The sequence below is a fragment of the Phodopus roborovskii genome, unplaced genomic scaffold (assembly GCF_943737965.1).
Source record: "Phodopus roborovskii unplaced genomic scaffold, PHOROB, whole genome shotgun sequence".
Lineage (NCBI taxonomy): Eukaryota > Metazoa > Chordata > Mammalia > Rodentia > Cricetidae > Phodopus > Phodopus roborovskii.
In genome coordinates this window covers 27399597-27414454 of record NW_026126540.1, presented here as the reverse complement: position 1 = coordinate 27414454, position 14858 = coordinate 27399597, and the positions used below count along the sequence as shown (strand labels likewise).

The 14858-nt window shown below is 40.3% G+C and overlaps 1 protein-coding gene and 1 long non-coding RNA gene across 3 annotated transcripts in view; one reads left to right on the top strand and one right to left on the bottom strand.

The window, feature by feature from the left end:
* Positions 1-237: 237 nt before the first annotated feature.
* Vps45 (vacuolar protein sorting 45 homolog) overlaps positions 238-14858 on the top strand; it is a 56048-nt gene continuing 41427 nt past the window's right edge. The window contains exons 1-7 of one of the 2 annotated variants that reach the window (XR_007835407.1): positions 238-434; positions 1016-1150; positions 5057-5117; positions 10191-10270; positions 11204-11272; positions 11375-11512; positions 12116-12226. Coding sequence is in view for 1 of the 2 variants with exons in the window: in XM_051198749.1 (XP_051054706.1) it covers positions 342-434; positions 1016-1150; positions 5057-5117; positions 10191-10270; positions 11204-11272; positions 11375-11512; positions 12116-12226 (687 nt within the window). In the remaining variant the exon portion in view is untranslated. The remainder of the gene's footprint in view (positions 435-1015; positions 1151-5056; positions 5118-10190; positions 10271-11203; positions 11273-11374; positions 11513-12115; positions 12227-14858) is intronic. The other variant, XM_051198749.1, reaches the window with a different exon arrangement.
* LOC127232603 (uncharacterized) lies at positions 953-8053 on the bottom strand. Its single transcript, XR_007835408.1, has 2 exons — positions 7960-8053; positions 953-1201 (listed from the first exon to the last, which is right to left on the bottom strand). It is a non-coding gene; the product is annotated as an uncharacterized LOC127232603 (long non-coding RNA).

Here is a 14858-nt window from a genome sequence, read left to right as displayed (position 1 = left end):
CTAGGCAAGCAGCACAGCCACGCTCCATGTCCCTGTGTCTACCACGACGCGCCAAGCCCTCCCCACGAGGAACCAGAGGCCGGCACAGCTCCTGCTGCGGGAGCAGGCTGCCTTCCACTGCACGCGCCAGGCCGGGCGGGAATGGCGCCCGCACTTAGCAGCAGAGTCTGGTTCCGCGACCCCACGGGGGAACTACAATTCCCAGTACCGGAGCTACCCGGACTCCCGGAAGCCAATACTTGGCCGACCGGAAGCAGCTGAGACCCAGCCAACAGGCCTGAGGTTAATTCAGCCAGGGAAGGGGGCGGGAAGGGCTGTGGGGCACCTGTCAATTCGCCACAATGAACGTGGTTTTTGCAGTGAAGCAGTACATCTCCAAAATGATAGAGGACAGCGGGCCCGGCATGAAGGTACTTCTCATGGATAAAGAAACGGTGAGTTCGCTTTTGCTCAATATTTGTGAAGGAAGCCCTCCCTCCCTCCCTCAGAATTGCTGCTCCGGTTCCACTGTAGGATTTAGCATCTCATTAACGACCATGGTCTCTTCTGTCTGGCAGTGGGAAACTTGTCTGAAGCTTTCCTAGTGGGTGTGCAGTCTAACCGGCTCTAACTTCTTGTACCTGAAATAGTGTCTGCCAAAAAAGTTGTTAATGGTGACACAGGGAACACTTGGGAGACTTTAGGGTGACTCTGTCAGCCTTGTCTTTAAAAGTAAATGGTTGAGGCTCAAGCTGAAATGACAGGTTATTTGTTGGCCACAGCTTAAGGGCGGGGGTGGGGGAGAACCTTTAGAGAAATGGAGAAAATTCTCTTTCGAAATTTCTGAGTTGTTCGTGTTCAGAGAGTAGGCTTCGTTGTAACGCATCGCGCCGGTATTGGATATTCAATAAATATTATTCCGTGTATTAGCATGTAAATGCCTAGCCAAGTGTTAATGGGGAAAAGGCTTAACTATTGATGCATGTTTTTATTAGTCTGGACTAGTGTAATCTTAGTTCATTCTTTTTCTTTTCAGACTGGTATAGTGAGTATGGTTTACACACAGTCAGAGATTCTTCAGAAGGAAGTATACCTCTTCGAACGAATTGATTCTCAAAATCGAGAGATCATGAAACACCTCAAAGCAATTTGTTTTCTTCGACCTACAAAGGTACTACACAAACTGAGCTGCCATCTCCGCAGGCAAATGCAGAATACTGAGCTGAAAGCATTAAGAAGGCAAAATAAATCTGTGTTACCATCTTTTGTGGCTATAATTATCCCATTTTGTCAGTGTTGTGGCCTTTCTTCCTCTCCTTTCCATGCCTTGGTTCACCCCTGACGGCCAGTTTTTCCTTCAAGATAAATTGTAGATGACTAGCTAGTCCCAAAGCCACTAATGCTGGAAACGGAGGTCAGTTTAGTTCTGGGCTGACCTCCAGACGTAGCACTGAGCATCACTGCCATGCTTTCATACAGCTCTTCTTATCTTGAACCTTTGTCATTTTAACCCCATCTATGCTTAGGAATGACCATGCCTTTCTCATAAAAAACAAGTGATCCCTAGAGTGCCTGTCTTACTCCTTCAATAAATCCAGTAGCCTCACAGGAAAAGTTCCTCCTCCCACGTTTGGTCTTTACACATTTAACTTCCTGTGCTCAAGTCTAGTCCCGTAAGCCGAGCCAGCCTTTTGTTACCATCCCTCCACATGTTTATTTCCATCTTTTATTTGTTCCTTGACCTCTCTCAGCTTTTGTACAGCATATTGAAAATGTGGCTTCAGTGCCTCCTTTAAACTAAACATATATGGTGGGGGTGGGGGTAGGGTGTCACATGCCACAGGCTGTGTGTGTGTGTGTGTGTGTGTGTGTGTGTGTGTGTGAGAAGAACTTGCAGGAGTCAGTTCTACCCTTCCCTATGAATCCCAGGACTCACTCTGGTTGACAGGTTTGGTGGCACAAGTCTTCACCCACTGAGCCATCTCATCTCACTGGCCCCCTTGGTTTTTGTTTTGTTTAAAAAAAAACAAAAAACAAAAACACCATTCCTAGCTGTGTGGTGGTGGCAGTGGTACACGCCTTTGATCCCAGCACTCGGGAGGCAGAGGCAGGCAGATCTCTGAGTTTGAAGCTCTGAGTAAGTTCCAGGACAGCTTCCAAAGATATGCAGAAAAACCCTGTCTTGGAAAAAACAAAACAAAAAAACCCTTTCCTATGTTTTATTTTTTAATATTCTCTCTTTCTGTTTTTGTTTTGAAACAGGGCCTCATCATGGAGCCCTAGCTAGCCTGGAACTCAATCTAAAAACGAGGTTGGCCTCAGATTTGTGGCTGCCCTCCTGCCTCTGCCACTCAAGTGCTGGGATCGTGTCTGCCACTGTGCCTGGCTTCATTTTTCCTTGTCTCATATGTATGTTAGTCAACTCCACTGTGCTTTTATCATGCTGGTATATTGTGTACTTTCCAAAATGACAACCTGATTATGTCACCCAGCTTGAAACCCGAGTGACTGCTCATGGTTTTTATGGTAAAAACATAGCCCTTCCTTGTCGACTGCCGAGTCCATCGCGGGCTAGTTTGTATTACTGTTGGAGCCTCTGCCCCTCTGCACCTTAGCTACAGCAGCCTTCAGTCACTTACATTCTGATGTTTCATCGTGCCACATGGCCTTTGCCTGGACCCCTCCCTCTGCCTGAGACTTCCCTGGCCTCACTGAGCATGTCAGATGTCCCTCTCACACAGCCCCACTTTCTGTCACTGGTCATGGCTGAAGCTGTCTGTTTTCAAACAAGGTTTCACTGTGTAGCCCTGGGTGGCTGAAATTTGCAACTCGCCTCTGCCTCCTGAGTTCTGGGATTACAGGCATGTGATACTTATTTGACAAAGTTATTTGGGTTTTGGGATTGATATCTAGTTTACCTACCACAATAAGCTCCGTAATAGCAAAAATTTTATCTGGTTGTCCATCCTATCATGTTCCCATAATGCTGGCTACATAAAAGATGCTTAAGAAATAGTTGCTAAATTAATGTGTTTTTTTCCCATATTTGTAGCTTTCAGACATGAAATGATGGTTGTTATGAGTGGTCTTAGAGATGAACTAGTCAGGTATCTCCTAACATAAAATGAGGAGACCTCTTTTATAGCCATATATATTCTATCAAACTCTCTTGGCTTCACACCTTTTACCTTTTTACCTGGCCCTATAAAACAATAATGTTAAATTACTTAAATTACTTGTTAAAACAGTTTGTCCTTAAGATTATACAGTGAACCTGACATGGTAGCACATGTCTATGATCGCAGCACTTGGGAAATAGAGCAAAAGGATCTGAAGTTCCAAGTCATTCTTAGCTACATAGTAAGTTTGAGGCCTGCTTGGCCTCCAGGAGATTCTATCACAAACAATGAGGAAAATAAAACAGGACTGGAGAGATGGCTCAGCAGCTAGGAGCACATGATGCACAATCATGAGGTTGGGTCCCAGCACCTACATAACTAGCTGGGTGCCCCCTATGCCTTTAACCCAAGTCAAAGGGGAGGGGAGGCCAGAAGACTTCTGGGACTCACTGGCTTCCAGTGAGAGACTCAGGGAGAGACCCTGCCTCAAATGAATGGCAGGAAGTGATAAAGGAAAACACTCAACACCTTTTCCCAGCCTCCCAATGCATGTACACCCACATACACGTGTGTACATACACTCACATAGCAAATAAATCTTTTCATAATAGAAATGTTATAAAAGTTTATGTATAATATAAACATATATAATGTACATACTTTTCTCCCATTGAGTGGGCATTGTATACTTCTGTTCAGTTGTTTGCCTGCTTTCAGACAGCGTCTGGGTATGTCATCCAGGCTGTCTTTAAACCCAAATCCTCTTGGTTTATGCCTTATGAGTGCTGGGTTTTGTGTGTAACGCCATCCCCAGTTGCATTGAGCATTTCTTAAAATTATTTTTAAACAGTTTTTTTTAATTGTTTAAAGGATAATAACAATGACAAGTAGCAGAACCTTTTTGTCCTCCAATTTTTAGTTTTAAGGCTTGATTTAATTTGAAATTTAACCATGTGTTCTGGTACCAAAGTCGGACTAAGTGTTCATCAGAATGGTCTGTGATTAGAATTTTCATGTTTCGACTATATACAAAGAACTGGATAGGAGAGATGGCCCATTGGTTAAGAGTGTGTACTGCTCTTATAGAGGACTCATGTTTGATTCCCAGCATCTATGTAGGGCTGCTTACAACCACCTGTAACTCAAGCTCCAGTGTAGTCTGATGCCCCTGTCCTTCACAGGCAACTGTGCATGTATTCACAGGCAACTGTGCATGTATACACACGCATGCATGCACACATGCATGCACAAAATTTAAAAATCTTAAAGGGACTGATTTTTTATTTTTTTAACTTTCCAGCATTTGTTATTTTATTTTAACATAATAATACATAATAATACATAATAATAGGAGGAGTATTGGGCTGATACAAATACTTCACAAATGTTGTAGTTATGAACTCTTAGACCTCAGTAAATTAAAAGCCAAAGTGAATATAGTTAAATTATATTTTCTCCTGTTTGTAAAGAACTATACACAGTTTGCTCTTCCAAGTAAGAAATTTGATCAGATGAATACAATTTATTGATAAGCAGCTTGAAGCAGTTAGTAGCAATTTTATGCTATATTTTATATGCTATGTGTCCTTTAATTTTACCTTAATTTAACCAAAATAATACAAATAACTGATACTTAGCATACATGTATATATTAAATTGTGTATAAGATCCTGATATATTTAATATATTTCTTTTTGTTTGCATCCTTCAAGTACAATCTTGATCTCAGCATCCTGTTAGACTCTAAGTAGATCAGTTAATGAACTATGATACTTACTAGTTTTTAATTACATTAATGGAGAGCTGGTTCTCCCCTCCCACAGTGTGGGTACCTGGAGTTCAGCTCAGGCCATCAGACTTGGCAGCAAATGCTCTTATCTTCTGAGCCATCTTGCCAGTCCTTATTACTTTTTACTAAAGCAATTCTGCACATTCTTAATTTGTTCTTTGTTTTCTAGGAGAATGTGGATTATCTTATTCAGGAGCTCCGAAGACCCAAATACAGTATATATTTTATTTGTAAGTATGTTAGTTCACTGTTTTAGTCACAAATGTATGTCCCAGCTAGTCTAGGCTATTGAGTAACTTGTATCATCAAGTTCACTGAATTCATAACTTAAAAGCTTATATATTCAAAGTATTAAAAATGGTGTAGAGAGCCAGGCAGGTGTGGCACACGCCTTTAATCCCAGCACTTGAGAGGCAGAGGTCAGTGGATCTCTGTGAGTTCAAGACCAGCCTGATCTACAATAGCTAGTTCCTGGACAGGCTCCAAAGCTACACAGAGAAACCCTGACTCAAAAAGCAAAACAAAACAAAACACCAAAAAACAAACAACAAACAAAGTAGTGTAGGGACTGGAGAGACGGTCTAGTGGTTAAGAACACTGGCTGCTCTTCCAGAGGACCACTGTTCAATTCCCAGCACCCACATGGTAGCTCACAACCATCTATAACTCCAGCTTCGGGAGATCTGATACCTTCTGGCCTCCACAGACACTCACTGCCTACTTATGGTGGACAGACATAGATGCAGACAAAATATACATAAAATAAAAACTATTTACCTTTAAAAATTAGGTCATAGCCATCATTCCCTTTCTAAAATCAAAATAATTTCTACTCATCAATGATTGCTTAGATAAAAACGTTTTACTTCACTTTACATTTTAAAAGGCTGACTTATTATTACTAGTCAAATTGCATGCTTTTCCTCCATCGAGTATTTACTTACTCCTGTGTTTCACCTGTGAATTGAAGTATAGGAACTAATTTATTTGGGGAAGGATGTATGTGAGTTTATTGAACAATGCAAAATGTGTCTATACAGCAGATGAATTCATCCCACTTATCTTGGTGTTTTATGTGATGAAAGAAAGGACACATCTCCAAGCAGTTATCCCTTGTGTGCCCACATGGGGGCGTGTATAGGAAGACTCTGGAAACCAACAGGCTCATGACTACTCAAATTTATTTGGAGTTTTCTTCCATTCTGCTATGGAAGTTACAATTGGTCTCCTCTAGGTGTCAACATTGCTCTTTGTAGACTTAGAGTCTGGAGCTGGTTCCAAAACCAGGAAGCAAACTTAGCACCCAGAAAGTAGGACACTTAGGCCTAGCATAGTGGTGATGGTGGTACATGCCTATAAGACCAGCACTCATGAGCAGAGGCAGGCAGATCATGACCACCTGGTCTAGTCCCAGGCTAGCCAAAGCTACATAGAAAGACCTTGTTTTAAAAACAGAAATAAGGGAGGGAGGAAGAGAGGAAGGGAGGGAGGGAGGGAGGGAGGGAGGGAGGGAGGGAGGGAGGGAGGGAGGGAAGAAAGTAGGACACTTGAGAGGGTCTTTCTTATATTTTAGTACATAGTATATCTTGGACTCTAGGATTACACATTTCTTTTACCATATTGTACTATTTAATTATGCCAAAAATTAAATGGGCAGTGGTGGTACAAACCTTTAATCTCAGCACTCAGGAGGCGGAGGCAGGCCTGGTCTACAGAGTGAGTTCTAAGACAGCCAGAGTCACACGGAGAAAGCCTGTCAGTAAAAACCAAATAATGATAATAATAATAATAATAATAATAATAATAATGCCAAATTTAACTTTAAATAGTATTTTAAAGTTTATAAAGAACTGTCTCATATGCTACTTCATTTGAGCCTTACACTATCCAACAGGTAAAATATTTTTAATAGTTTCTCATCCTACTTTTTGTTTATTGAGTTAATAGTCATAGTTTTTATTTTTTAAATTAAGCTATATAAAAATAAGTGTAGATTTACATGCCTGATGGTTTGTCCCCCCCAAAAAAAGAAAAACAACAAAACTCATGTTGAAGTTTAATCCTGATATGAAGTGTTAAGATGGGACTTGTAAGAGGTAATTAATCTGCTCTTATGGTTGATGGGTTAACGTCCTAAAAGAGAGTCTGCTATTGTAACGAGTATGGGTTTTTCCTGCCCGCTGTGCCTGCCCCAATTAACGCACACCGAGACTCTGTATTTGATATAATCTGTTGGCCCATTACTAGTTTCTTATCGGCTAGCTCTATCTTAAGTATTAACCCATTTCTGCTGATCTATGTATTTCTCTTACTGGGGAGCCTGCTGGCATACTGCTTTCTCCAGACTCTCCATCTTGGCTCTTCTCTCTACTTCCTATTTCCTCCTTGTCTCCTAGCCTCTCCTATCTTCCTTTCCTATTGGCCAACAGTGCTTTATTCATTGACCAGTATGAGAAACATATATACAGAATGACATCTCCCATCATGCTATGAAACAAGTTCAGCCAGGTATCCCTGTCTCTTGCTATGTGATGCCCTGCACCTCTCTTCACTGCCCGTAAGAAGGTCCCCACTACATGTGGCCTCTAAACTTTGAACTAGAACTATGAGCCAATGTACTCTATTCTTTTTAACTTACCCAGACAGTGATATTGTGCTGTTGGCAGAGAAAACAAGCTAAAGCGATACATAGTTATAAAAACTAAGAAATCCAGAATGGAATGCTGTTTACCCAGTCTCCCCTATTGTAGCATCTAACATGACAGTAGTGCAGTGTTATGTACCCAGGATGTTAACTGGACACAGTCAAGAAGCAGAGCCTTTCTCTACCCACTAGGATTCCTTATAGTGTTCTTTTATTGACCATATCAACTTCCACCCAACTCCATCATTAGCCCTGACAACTGATACTCTTTTCTTTCTGTAACACTTGTTATCTTAAGAATGTTCTGTAAGTAGAGCAGTACATCACTTGGGAGCTGGATTTTTTTCATTCAGTGTAATTCTCAGGTGGTTGTATATATAAGTTAATTTATCTTTACTGATGAGTAGTATTCCACTTTAACTACTCACCACTGAGGACTTCTGAGTTGTTCCAGTTTGACTAAGATGCAGCTGTCATAAACCTCTGAACAGGCTTCCATGTGAACACAGCCTTCATTTCGTTTGGATAATTGATAGCCAGTAGCACAAGTGCTGAGCCATATGGTAAAGGTATGTTTAGTGTTCTTCAAAGTAACCCCACTAGCAATGAAGGGGTAGTTCAGTATCTTTGCATCCTTGCAGTCATTTGATGGTGTTGACGCCCATTTTAGTCAGTGTGACAGGTATGCACCTCTACTCAGCAGCGTAGTCCTGGAAACCTAAGAGTGGTGAGGGAATGAGGAGCTGGGGTCAGATGGGCTGTGTGCACTCTGATGGAGCAGTACCAGCTGTGCAGCAACCAGGAACCTTATCAAGTTTATTGTGCACAGGGAGCAGTGGCAGGTACATGGTTTAGACAACTTCCTAGGAGGTCTCTGTAGAAGAGAGGGCAGCCTCAGGTTGCACACATCTGGAGGAGCAAGCTGCAGATGGTAGTGTTTGGTTCATACTATTCTTTTGTTTGTTTTGTTTTGTTTTTTCAAGATTCTGTGTAACAATTCTGACTGTCATGTAACTAACTCTATAGACAAGGTAGCCTCAAACTCACAGAGATTGTTGCCTCTACCTCCTGAGTGGTAGGAGTAAAGGCATGTGCTACCACCACCCAGTTAACACTGCCAACATTCTAACTCCCACCAGAGGAAAGTTTTGCTCTCCCTCTGAGCCCCAAGAGGAGGCTTTGCTAATTCCCCATAGGTCTGAGGTATTACTCCATGAAATGGCCATGCTCATGTATAGTCATTTTAGTATTTTTTGTCAAATTACAAGCTACAGCCTCAGTTCTAGATATGTATATATAATTTATGTTTGCCCTGAGTTCTATATTAAGTCAGTATATAATAGAAGCATTCATTGCCTGAGTTTCTTTGCTAAAAATGGAATAGCATCACGTTGCCCCACTTCTCCACACAGTGTCCCTGCCTAACAAAGGGTAGCAGAGGAAAGGTCACATTAGTGCTAAATTGTAGAAAATAGGGTATGGCAATCAATTTCAGGATTTTATTTGGTTAAAGTAAATGAAAATAAACTAATATTTAGTAATTTTATTCAATATAGGCTTTTAGCACAATTTAACACTAAACTGGCCTTCTGTTTATCTCATTTTTAATAATTTTAGGTCTATAACTCTCTTATATAACAGGCCTCTTTTATTTAAAAAAAGGACTTTAAAAGCATTGTGGAAAATGTTAAATGATTACAAGTACAATAGTTCGATGAATCCCTAAGGGTACCCAGCCACATCCAGTCTTGTTTGAACTATGATCCCATCTACTACCCACCAATATTCTTAAGCCAATCTATGACGTCATGTAAGTTTTATCCATTAATATTTCAGTATGTGTCTTTAATAGAGAGAGATTCATCCGGTAAAAATGAAAAGTAACTCCTAGTTTTGTGAACTTAATTCAGTGTTCATATTCAAATTTTCTCATCTCTCCCTGTCTTTTTTCTTTGTGTGAGTCGGGATCAAAGTAACATCCACTAACTAACCCTCACTGCTCAGTATGTTGAGCTCCTGGTTTTCTGTAGGTCCTCTTCTCCCATGCAGCTGGATTACTGAGGAAGCAGGTACATTTTCTACAGGCTGGATTTTCCCGATTTCATCACTGCAGGGTAGTTCTACATATTCTTTCAATTTAAAAAAGTTCCTTTATCTGTGTATGTCTGTAAGTGGATAAAGAACCTGACATGGATTAAGTTTTGGTTTCTTTTTGGCAAGAATACTCACTCAAAAGGTGATGCTGTACAGTTTCTCTGGTTGCTCTTCTATTGTTAGTGAAATCAGTTTCTTGTATTGCTAGTGAAATCAGTGTTTATGGATTGATTATTCAATAGGAGTTGGGATTTTTAGATGAAATGTTTCTATAAAAAATCTTCCATCATCTCTTATTTGATACAACTTACATGTAAAAGAGGACAAAGGTTTACTTCTTCCCTGTATTTGCTGTTTAAGATAGCAGTCTGAGTCTGTAGCACCCTCTGATGTCATCATTAAACAGCCTGTGCTCCTTCATTCCAGCCTGAAGGTGTGTGACTTTGGCATGTACCACAGCGTGTGCTAAACTTCACTGATTCGTTAGGCTTTACCTCAGGCCTGTGTAAGTGTAATCGCAGCAAAACCAATGCCATTTGAGTCAAACGCAGTGTGTCTGTTTCAGATTTCAGTAATGTGATCAGCAAGAGTGATGTGAAGTCATTAGCTGAAGCTGATGAGCAGGAAGTTGTGGCTGAAGTTCAGGTAAGGGCCTGGGTCCTGTAACCTCCCTTGTATTGTGGCCAGTAAAAGATTTTAGTCTAAAATAAGGAAGGTGCTGTCTGACCAGACAAGGTAAATGTGCACACACCACACTAGACTTATATTTAGAAAATTTGAAGGAGGCATTAAATCAGATAGAAATAGAATCAATGGGATCAGTAGGAAGGAGCAAAGTGGGCTGATGAATTGGTGGGACATTTTCATAGTTGGGGACACAGTCAAGTGAGCTCTTTGTTAGTTTATGAACCTTACTTCTAAAACCTTCATCAATAAGACCATGCCTGACTGGGAGAGAATAGGAATCAAAGGCTGTGCATGAAATTTCTTAGTATTCTGTTTGAGAGACTCATACTGTAACTAGGCTGTCACTTGGAAACACCTAAGCATTTATTTCGTGTGCTATATAATATATAACATTAGCATGTGAAAATTTTTTTCTTCTTTAATAGTTCAGTGTTCTAAAATACATCTACCATATATATTTAAATATACTTATCACCTACATGGAAAGTACTGTCTTCACAGGCAACAAATAAACTAGTTTTAAATTTTTCAAAAAGATATTCTAAGTGGTAGAACATATAAAAAGAATGACCTATTTTAAATCATATCCTCCCACACAAGAATACACTGGGTATATAACATAGTGTATCCTACACAATGTTTTATTTATTTTACTAATTGAAAATTTACATTGGTGCATATACTTCAACTTTTTAAAAGAAGATTTACCATTTCTAGTATTTATAGTTCAGTCCCCCATACTGACCGTTGCTACTCAGTTATTTGAACATCTTGTACTTCTTCAACCTGTATGTTCCCATTTGATTACAGTACCTGGTACAGCTAGAATCCATATCATTCAGCACACCTGGAGTCCATGGATTAACTGATTTTGATACTTTTTATTTGCAGGAATTTTATGGTGATTACATTGCTGTGAATCCACATCTGTTTTCCCTCAATATTTTGGGTTGCTGTCAGGTATGGATGACAAGGATTTTCAAAATTAAGTGGAAATTAATTCAAGTAGCTGGAGTTAGAGAAAATTAAGAAATTTTCTTTTAATATGTTTTTAACAAAAAGGGCCGAAATTGGGACCCAGCCCAGCTATCCAGAACAACTGAAGGACTGACAGCTCTCCTTTTATCTCTGAAGAAGTGCCCCATGATTCGATATCAGCTGTCATCAGAGGCTGCAAGAAGACTTGGAGAATGTGTTAAGGTGTCATATTCCCTGTTCCTAGATCTAAAACCTCAAGGCTAGCCATTACCCTGTAATAGTTAAGAATATCTGAAATGCTAGATGTGTCGGTGCATGCCTTGGCAGGCAGATCTCTGTGAGTTCAAGGTCAGCCTGGTCTTCATATCAAGTTTCATGCCAGGTAAGTCCCTGTCTCAGAAAGAAAGAGAGAGAGAGAGAGAGAGAGAGAGAGAGAGAGAGAGAGAGAGAGAGAGAAAGAAAGACAGAAAGAAAGGCAGACAGAAAGACAGGGAACAAAGATTATCTTCTTTGTAGTTTTATTGGCAAAAAAGTATGACTATACAACTTAAAACAGTTAAAAAAAAATAAGGAACAAATTAGCACTAAGACCCTTAGATTGAGCCTAAGAAATAGTCAAAGCTATTTAACTCTAGGAGCCCAAGTAAGCCACTTGTGAAGTAGGCTTCAAGTCCTGAATTTATAACAGTGTGCTACAAAACTTTGTGAAGACTTTGAGGCCTGTGAGGGTGGAAAAACTGCTACCTGTGTTTTTATCCATTTCCTATTTTGTCATCTCTACTTACCGCTAACAGTTAACCAAACCATTTTTCTTTTTATCCTCAGCAAGTGATAAGTAAAGAATATGAACTCTTTGAATTCCGGCGGACAGAGGTTCCTCCACTGCTTCTCATTCTAGACCGCTGTGATGACGCCATCACCCCACTGCTCAACCAGGTGCAGAGTCCTTTGTTAGCATAAAGGAGGATGATTTTGAGTGGCGCTTATTAAAATGCAAATATGGAAATAGCATCCATTCTATTCACCTCCTTGCTTCAGTGTTCTTGGGTTTTGCCTTATTTTTTCTGGTGTGTGGTGCCCTGTTTTTCCAGCCCCAGTCATTCATGCTGGTGTCTGCCTCTCTCCTCTCTATCCTATCCTATCTGCTGTCCCACTCTCCTCAGGGCAATGTCTAAACGCTAATGTCTCCTGTGTCTTTCCAACCTTACTGCTTGTTCGTTGGTGTGATCCCATCTTTCAGTAACAGTGAAACAAGCATCTATTCAAGTCCTTCTTTTGATTTCTCTTCAATCCATATTCTATAAAACCAAGGTTGTCAAATGACAGCTCTCAACTTATATTACAATTCCCGACCTGAAAATCTTTGTTGTTTCCCATTTACCTACTGGGTGAAACACTCCAATTTTGGCACCCAAGCACCTTCAGGATGTGGTCCAAACTTCACCTAAAGCCTACAGCTCTCTGCCACAGAGAGTATGGAGATATATAGTTTTTTTTTTTTTTTTTTTTTTTTTTTTTGTTTTTTTAACTAAAGTTACATGATCCCGTGCCATTGTGCTTTCAGTGTGACTGCTATCTAAGCTCTGGGACATCTGGGATAACTTTTCTTCGCTGCTTTACCTGTCAAAACATTTCTCCCTTGAAAGCTCTTGGAAGCCAGAGAACAGCTTCTCAAAGACTGCTTCAGCCAGGCACTGTTGACTTTCTCCCTCAAGCTGTGTAGAATTGTCTTAGTCTCATGCTGCTGTTGCTAAGTTGCACCTTTGGTTGTTTGGACACTGTCTTAGGTAATACACTCCTAAGGCAGCCTGTGTCCCCTCGTGTTTATTCTTCTGCAAGTTAAGCAGTTCCTTGTATGTAGTTATGCTCTATATTAGGTGCTAGACTTACGTTTTCCAGCTTAGGACAACTCTATTGTAAACTCCATTATGCCCTCACCCTAGGACTAGATATGTAGGTCATTTTGTTCTCGATTTTCCTTTTCTTAGAGCACACTTGTTATTCACTGTTTTGTATATAGTTTTGTATTAAGCCTAAATCTTTTCTTTAGACTAAAAGGGGAATTGTAGTGAGGTAGTCCTTCTGTAGCACTGACCACGCCCATTGGGGGGTGGAGCGATGGGCGGAGGTGACCTGAGGAAGGAGGTCGGAGGGGGCCCAGGAAGGCGCTCTCTCTTGCTGGTGTGACTCGGACAGGAGAGGATCGGGTTGAATTTCCTGGTGTTCATCTGTCTAGGTTGTAAGTTATTTCTCCCTGAATAAACATCTATTCGGCCTATTTGTTTATCCTGATCCTTATTTACCGCAATATGACTCAGTAGCTAAGAGCACATACTGCTCTTGCAGAAGACTTGAGTTCTCTTCCCAGCCTGCACCTTTAACTCCCATTTCAAAGGAATCCAATGCCCTGCCTGGCCTTTGCAGGCATTGTACTCATGCATAAGTCCACACTCAAAGTTATATAATTAAAAAATAAAAATTAAATCTTTTTAAAATAAAAAAGTAATTATCTATAATTCTACATTCCAAAGAAAAAAATAAATTCCACTTAGAACTTCTTTTGTTATATGTAAGGGTTAAAAGATAGAGTCTCTTGCTCTCAAAAATCCTATGTCTCAAGAAGAGAGAAGAAAACAGATTTTACATGTAGAGTAAGCACTGTGGTAAAACCAGCTCTTTGACAAATCTTTTAGGCAATAAAGCACCTTCTTTTGGGATAGAGAGATGGCTCAGAGTTGCTCTTCCAGAGGACCCAAGTTCAATTCCCAGCATCCATGGTGGGCAGCTCACAACTTACTGTAACTCCAGACCCATAGCATCTAATACCCTCCTTTGGCTTCCAAGGGCATCCACACACATGAAACACATACACACACACACACACAAATAAACAAATTCTAAAGTATTTTCCTTTATTGCATCTTAAATTCTTTCTTTAAAAAAACTATGTATGTGCTTTGTCTGAATGTATGTCTGTGCAACATAATGTGCCCAGTGCCCATGGAGGCCAGAAAAGGGCATTGGATCCCTGGCAGTGGAGTTACAGACAATTCTGAGCTGCCGTGTGGGTGCTAGTAATTGAACCTGGGCCCTTGGAAAAGCCAGTGCTCTTAATCACTGAGCTATCTCTCCAGCCTTCTTAAATTGCTTCTTAATAAAATTTAGTTTGTTGTATGTACATATCTAGCATTTGATTCTAGATTTAATAGTAACTTGTTAAAACATACTTAGCTTTGTAAAAATCTACTCTCCATAGTGGTAAGATGGCAAATTTGTGGCATTTTGCCTTTCTGGTTTTTAATCAAACAAATTTTCATTTTTAAAGGCTGGAAATAATCCTTCTTCACAATTACACTCAGTTACAAACATAAGATAAAATGGATTCTGAGGCAAGTGTCTGATTATGCCAGTGTTTTGATTAACCCACAAGTTTTTTTCCTGATAATATTAGTGTTCCCGGGATAAATATAGCACCACTCAGATCTGCAAGAACACACTTCTCAGGCAGTAGAAAACCACAGAAGCGTGCAGGAAGTGGTACTGCTTGTAACTGCAGTACCAATATAGC